At 36.1% G+C, this 7,456-nt stretch overlaps 1 protein-coding gene across 2 annotated transcripts in view; it reads right to left on the bottom strand.

The window, feature by feature from the left end:
* The window catches only part of Mybl1 (MYB proto-oncogene like 1), a 31,453-nt gene that overhangs the window by 16,900 nt on the left and 7,097 nt on the right, over positions 1-7,456 (bottom strand). For both annotated transcript variants that reach the window (XM_021222061.2, XM_021222062.2), the window contains exons 3-6: positions 7,034-7,105; positions 5,360-5,452; positions 2,389-2,609; positions 660-834 (exon numbers count right to left, since the gene is read on the bottom strand). In XM_021222061.2, the coding sequence (XP_021077720.1) occupies positions 660-834; positions 2,389-2,609; positions 5,360-5,452; positions 7,034-7,105 (561 nt within the window). The remainder of the gene's footprint in view (positions 1-659; positions 835-2,388; positions 2,610-5,359; positions 5,453-7,033; positions 7,106-7,456) is intronic.

The following is a 7,456-nucleotide window of genomic DNA, read 5'->3' as shown; positions in this document are numbered from 1 at the left end:
TGGAGGGCATCATCCTGAGTGAGGTAACCCAATCATAAAAGAACTCACATGATATGCACTCACTGATAAGTGGATATTAGCCCTGAAACCTAGAATACCCAAGATACAATTTGTTAAACTCATGAAACTCAAGAAGAACGAAGACCAAAATATGGACACTTCTCCCCTTCTTAGAACTGAGAACTAAATACCCACGGAAGGAGTTACAGAGACAAAGTTTGGAGCTGAGACGTAAGGATGGACCATCCAGAAACTGCCCTACCCAGGGGTCCATCCCATAATCAGCCTCCCTTACCCTGTTCTGCACACACCTGTGAGATAGGCAATACTACAACTACACAGAACAATGTTTGAGGAGAAATGACATAGATGTCCATAACTGAAATGAATTCGAGTACTGTTATATGCACACACTACATTTCTCAATGTGAAAAATCACATACAGAAGGAAACTTTCAAGTGAAATTTGTACTAAAAAATTTGTCAAAATTATGGCTTACTTTTTCAGTTTAGAAATTTAAATGTCTATCTGTGTCACTCCCCAAAACAAATTTTACTTGTCCTAAAAAGAAAAAAGAAAAAAAAAAACCAATCCAATAGTTCCCATATAGCAACTAAAGAACTTATTTTTAAATAATAAAGATATTAAAAATATGTGCCTGAACAGGAATGTAAAATTGATTCTGGGCTTGCAAATGGTCCATAGTCGCACAAGGTTTGTGTTGAAGTTTTGATGAAGACCGCTCTGATTTTATTCCATCTTGTAAGTAGCCCTCCTGCTCCACTTTTCTTCGCATAGTAGAATTCCAATGATTTTTGATAGAATTATCAGTCCTAAGAAATGAAAGTATATAATTTTAAAAGGGGAAAGGAATTCTACAAATTTTAGCACTAACTTGAACAAAATATATAAGACATATTTTTACAACTGGTAAAATGTGTCCCCGAGGTTAAATTCTCACTGAAAGCATGGTAACGGAGAAGAAAGACAAAAACAAAGAAATAAATAACAAGACTATCATTGCCGTGGGGCTAAGTCTGGTGAGGTGAGGTGCAAGATCTCAGAGGAGATGAACTGGCAGTACAAGAACAGGAAAAGGGGCAGTAGGAGCACCTGCCTGAGGGTACGGAAGAGGGAACTCAAGGCTCCCCCTAGACCACACAGGAAGAGCCTGGCTCAAAAACACAGAACAAAAGAAAGAGCCTCTGGATAAAAAAGGCATCCCAAGGACAAAGGCCTTGCAACAGGAAAGGGAAAAAAACTGTCAAAAACAACAACAACAAATCAAGCTAAAGATATAGCTCAGGGGTAAAATGCTTGTCTAGTGGTCTATAATGAGTGAGGCCCTGGGGTCAATCCTCAATTCCATTAAGAAGAGACAGAAAGAAAAAACAAGTACAAGTTACAAATTTCAAGTATTATTAACTATTTCTCAGAATATTATATTTTTAGAAAATGAGTTCATCAGCTCCCTTTTTGCCCAAGGTTCTTTTTATAAAGATGAACCTAAAGCTATTTGTGGTATAAATTCCATTCTGCACAAAATATACACTTACTAGAAACCCACTCTGCTAAAGTACTAAGTTAGGTTCTACACAGAGTAAAAAGGTACATAAAATACTGACTAGAAGTTCCCAGCCCAGGGATAGTAACTTGGACAAAAGAAAATATAATACTGCATCTTAATTTCCTATGAAACAAAGGCATTGTTTCCTTTACATATTTCTAAAGTATACAACGATTAAGGAATGCATATAAAAGCACATTAGTTACTATGAAGTACTACATAGAGATTACAGCTATGAAGCATGAGGATATATATTCTGAGTAAGATCTGAAACTGCCTAGGATCAGACCTGCAGTCCTAGTGACTGTCAGAAAGTGTCTGACTAGTACAATGAAGAATGTACTTAGTACATCACTGCCTCGGAGGAAAATACTACACTTCAGTTACATGGACTTTCATATTCTACTCCCACAACTTAAAGTATACCATAATTAAGAACTAAATTTCCATAACATACATTCATAAGAATTTACTTCAGTCAATTTACTTGTAGTCCCCTGGCCTTGTGCATAGTATGTTTAAGAGATCTCTAATCTAGATTTCACTCCACTAGCTGTACAAGGTTCTGCCTTACTGGCAATAACACATAAACATGACTTGTGGAGTAGATGAACTGTTTACAAAGCTGAAAGGTTTTACCATTTTATTGTACAAACTAATCATATTCTTTACCACAAAATTACAAATGGACCCAAATGGCTGCTCACAGTATGCAGACTAAACTTGAATTACAAATAAAAGAAAGGAGGTACTTGAAAATATATTCAATAGTAAGGTAGTAAAGGTCGTGTTGAAGCACAGAAACTTATTATGTAAGCACCTTCCAGGAAGTAACTTAGCAATCTCGGCCCAGCGGTTTCCCAGCCGCTTGTGTGCTTCGTATATGATCCTGTCTTCCTCTTCTGTCCAGGAAGACTTCTTCACTTCAGGATTCAGGTGATTGTGCCATCTCTCTCTGCACTGCTTGCCTATTCTTCCTTTCAAATGTTTTGCAATTAAAGACCACCTTTTTGGTCCATATTTCTGAACTAATTCAATAACCTAAGAAGCAAAATCAAAGGTTGAAAAACTATTACTATAAAAGAAATGTAAACTGTAAGTCAAACAAGTCAAGGTTGGGGTCATTACAGAACATTTAGGTTTTCTTTTCTCCCAGTACAAGGTCCTAGGTTTGACCTGAAGCGCCTCAGCAACAACAACAAAAAGAGAAAACTCCAAATTAAGAATTCCGCTTAAAGCCTGGCCTGGTGGCGCACGCCTTTAATCCCAGCACACGGGAGGCAGAGGCAGGAGGATTTCTTGAGTTCGAGGCCAGCCTGGTCTACAGAGTTCCAGGATAGCCAGGACTACACAGAGAAATCCTGTCTTTGAAAAAAAAACAAAAAAACAAAAAAAGAAAAGAAAAAGAAAGAAGAATTCTGCTTAAAATAAACAGATTAAATTTCAGCTATAACTATAATTCACAAAAGGTAATGTTAATGATAGCTATCCTTCAGTACTCAACAAGTTCAAAAATCAATTCCCAAAATGCATCAAAAAGTTCAGCCGGGCCTGGTGGCGCAGGCCTTTAATCCCAGCACTTGGGAGGCAGAGGCAGGCGGATTTCTGAGTTCGAGGCCAGCCTGGTCTACCAAGTGAGTTCCAGGACAGCCAGGGCTATACAGAGAAACCCTGTCTCGAAAAACAAAAAACAAAAAACAAAAAAAAAAAGTTCAAGGGGCTAATTGCTCATAGATAATTATTCTGAAGTATTTGAAGTAAGTGAAATAACAGTTTGTACATTTGTCCTATATTTTGTTTGCTTTTAGTTTAACTAAAATTTAAAAAAGAGCTCATCTCCTTGGCTCACTTCCTTCACTGTACTCTGATCCAGTCGCGCGTCACATGAATCACAAAGAATTATGCTTATTCTATATTGGTAAATTAATTAAGTTTAACATCTATCACAATTTTCATGAAATGTGTCTACTTGTCATATTTTTAAAAATAAGATTTAAAGGTTCAATGTACAGCTTTGATTATTGCTTTTTGGTTTTTCTTTTTTCCCCAGTACTAGGTATGTTTAACAAGTGTTCTACCATGAATTATATGCCCAGCCCTTTCTTAATTTCTATTTTTAAACAGGGTCTCACTAAGTTACCCAGGGAGGCCTTAAACTTGCCATGAATGTCCTATCTAGACCTACTGAGTAGCTAGAATTAGAGACAATGTACTAGATCCAGCCATTAAATATCTTTTTAAAACACCTCACATTGTATGTTACTTAATCATTTTTATTATTTTTATTTGCATGCTTATGATTTGTATGAGTATTAGACACATACAAACCACAGTGACTATGTAGATGACAGAGGACAACTGTCCTCTTCACTAGCCCCAGATCACATTTTTCAAAACTTATCATCACCCATTAAGAAAAGTCAGATCAGCCGGGCGTGGTGGCACACGCCTTTAATCCTGGCACTTGGGAGGCAGAGGAAGGCGGATTTCTGAGTTCGAGGCCAACCTGGTCTACAAAGTGAGTTCCAGGACAGCCAGGGCTACACAGAGAAACCCTGTCTCAAAAAAAAAAAAAGAAAAGTCAGATCAGTCCTGAGCCACGTGAAGTAACTTTTGTTTGTTTGCTCTTGTGGGTATAAGGGTGTCCTAATTCCACAGGCACCTTAGCAACAGGCAAGCTAAGGGTATGAATTAAAGAGCAATTCCTAGTAGAGAGCAGATGCTTCTATTCTTCAACAACTTTTATTGCACAAATAATTGGTTTTTTATTACAAACCCTCTGGAAACATGATGTCCTGATATTTATCTAATCAAGAGATTCATTAAGGTCAAGAGGAAAAATTAAGAGTGATTTCCTAATATATCAAGTTATTAAATATGAAAATAAAATTTATTTTTAATGTTAATTAAATTTTGATAGGAAACTATGCCTGAAATGTTGCTAAACCAAACTTTAAAGTATTTTTCCTTTTGTAAATGAAGCTCTCAAAAAGGACAGTACTTATAATAAATTGTCTCACTTATCCTTACTCTAGGAGAGAAAAAGCTACATTTCAAGGCATTCAACATTCAATTCTTATGCTTATAGCTTCCAAAGAACAGTACCAACAAACTTAAAGTGTGAGCTGGGGGAAACGGTTCAGTTATTAAAGTGCTTTCCTTGCAAGCATGAAAACCTGAATTCCACACCCAGAAACATCATTTTTAAAAGCTGGCATATACTTGCAATCCCAGCAATGGGGGCTGGGGGACTGGAGCAGAAGGGCAGATCCATAATGCTCACAGACCCACCAACCTACTCCTACTTGGCAAGCTTAAGGGCATGAGAGACCCCATGTCATAAAAATAAATCTCGAATGAATGATACTGTCTTAAGAAACACCACCACTTTAGTCCTCCAGCCTCCTCACATATGTATGCAATACATGCATGTCCACCTCCAACCTTAGCATATACACACACACACACACACCCACACACCCACACACACACATCATACTTTGTGTTAAACCATGTTAATAAGAAAATAAATCTAATCCATCAGTACAGTGAACATAAAGAATATGAACAAGGAGCAAGGAATGGCTCCATGGCACTTGCCCTTAAACCTGATGACCGAGTTTGATCCGAGACCCACACAGTGGGTAGAAGGAGAGAACTAGTTCCCACAAATTATCCTTTGGCTTCCACATGTGAGCTGTGGCATAAGGATGCACACACATACATGTCCCCAAATGTATACACACAAATAAATAACTTAAAATTTTTTCAAAAGAATATGAATATGTTACCCTCTGATCTTCTTCCTTAGTCCAAGGACCCTTTATCAATTCTGGATTTAAAACCTTCTGCCATCGATGTTGGCACTGAAAATCAGAACGATTCTGAAAAAATTTGGACAATTTTATTGTTGAATAAATGTCTCCCAGGAAGTAAATTAGCCCAAATTTAAGTATACCCATATGAACAAAATATGAATAAAAAACATATTCAATATCAAACTATTACATGTAATGTTTATTTTACATGCCTAAAATCCCAATTCTGCCCTTTCAATTAATCATAGGTTTAGGCTACAAATTAAAAACAATATATTTGAAATTAAGACATGTACCTCTATACTATCCTTATAATACAGCAAGCAGCAAGACATAGTCCATAAAAAACTAATCCAGAATTGAGAATCAAATGACAGGAATAAACTATATGAAGCAGATATAAGACTTAAAGCATAGCAGCTCAAATTAGTACAAGTTTAAAAGCATCTTAAAGGCATCACTAGGCTCTATGTGGTAGTAAAAGTACATTTATAAATTATGCCTTTCAAATTACCAATAAAACATGAAACATTCTCATAGAAGATATACATTATACTTCAAATAAGTAGGTTAAAAATTGACACTTTAGGGCTGGGAAGTGGTGGCGCACGCCTTTAATCCCAGCACTCGGGAGGCAGAGGCAGGCGGATTTCTGAGTTCGAGGCCAACCTGGTCTACAAAGTGAGTTTCAGGACAGCCAGGGCTATACAGAGAAACCCTGTCTCAAAAAACAGCTATGAGTTTGAGGCCAGCCTGATTTACATAATGACTTCCAGGCTTACTGGTAGCCAGGCTTAACTCATCTAAAAAAAAAAAAAAAAAATCAATAAAAATACTCAAAAACGTATGCATTGGATAAGAAACCTAACAATTTTTTTCTTGATTTTATTTGTTAGCTGTCAAAATGTTTTAATAGTAAAGTTCTTCAAAATATTTTCACATATATCACAGTTGAGGACATAGATCAGTAGTAAAGTGCTTGGCTGAGTTTGTAAGGACCTAGGTTCAATTTCCAACATATAAAAATTAAAATAAAATAAAACCACTTATCACAAATATTTGTGAAGTTCTAGCAAAAGTTAATGCCATTTTTTGTTTTATAGTAAACAAAATATAGTAAAAGGCCTTTTAGGCCCCTGGAAAATGCTTTACAAGTTAAGCAGCCATTATCCAAAATTTTTGAGACTAAAATTGTTTCAGATTTCAGTTTGGAGATGTGGAAATATGTACATATACATAAAATAATATGTCCTGGGGATGGAACAGAAGTCTATAGATGAAACTCATGATTCATATCTACCTTATACACATAATCTAATAATAGTAACATTTCAAGCATACCTGGCATTTTTACTGTGATGTATTATATTAAGTCAAGTGTAAAACTGTAGCTCTAAATCAGTACTCAAAAAGTTGTAGATTTTGAAGCACTTTAGATTTCCAATTTTTGGATTTCAGGTACTCAGCATGAATTAGAAAATTACTTTCTAAACCATTAAACAAACAACTACAAACACACGAGAAAATAATTTAACCAGATGTTTTAAGGAATGGAACCCAAACTATACAGACACGTTTCTGAAAAATAGAATATATAAACTAAAAAAGACATGTTGCTACAGAAATACAACTTGACATTCCACGTACTTGAAGATGACTGGCAATTAGAGTCCAATCATCAGTTCCGTGTTGTTCAACCAACTTCTTTAACTTGTCATCCTATTGAGAGGAACAAAAATTAGAAATATTTCCTCCACCCCTGGTATGTAGATGATATTCTCATACTCTTAAGTCATACTTGGTACTTGTTTTGAGAAGAACTAAAGTCACTATTGCACAAATTCCTCCACTATTGTACTATTTCAGTCAATCCCAAAATCAAACAATTGCTCATGTCATTGATTTTTTAAAAAGAATGCACAACTAAGTTGATAATTTTTCTCACACTGTTTTCATAATTCCTTTCGTGACTATAATACTATTAACTGATAACTATGAGACTAGTCAAAGCCAGGCATGGTGGTGCACGCCTTTAATCCCAGCACTCGGGAGACAGAGGCAGGCAGATTT

This window comes from Mus pahari, chromosome 22, assembly GCF_900095145.1.
Source record: "Mus pahari chromosome 22, PAHARI_EIJ_v1.1, whole genome shotgun sequence".
Taxonomy (NCBI): Eukaryota; Metazoa; Chordata; class Mammalia; order Rodentia; family Muridae; genus Mus; species Mus pahari.
This window is presented reverse-complemented; position numbering and strand designations above follow the sequence as displayed.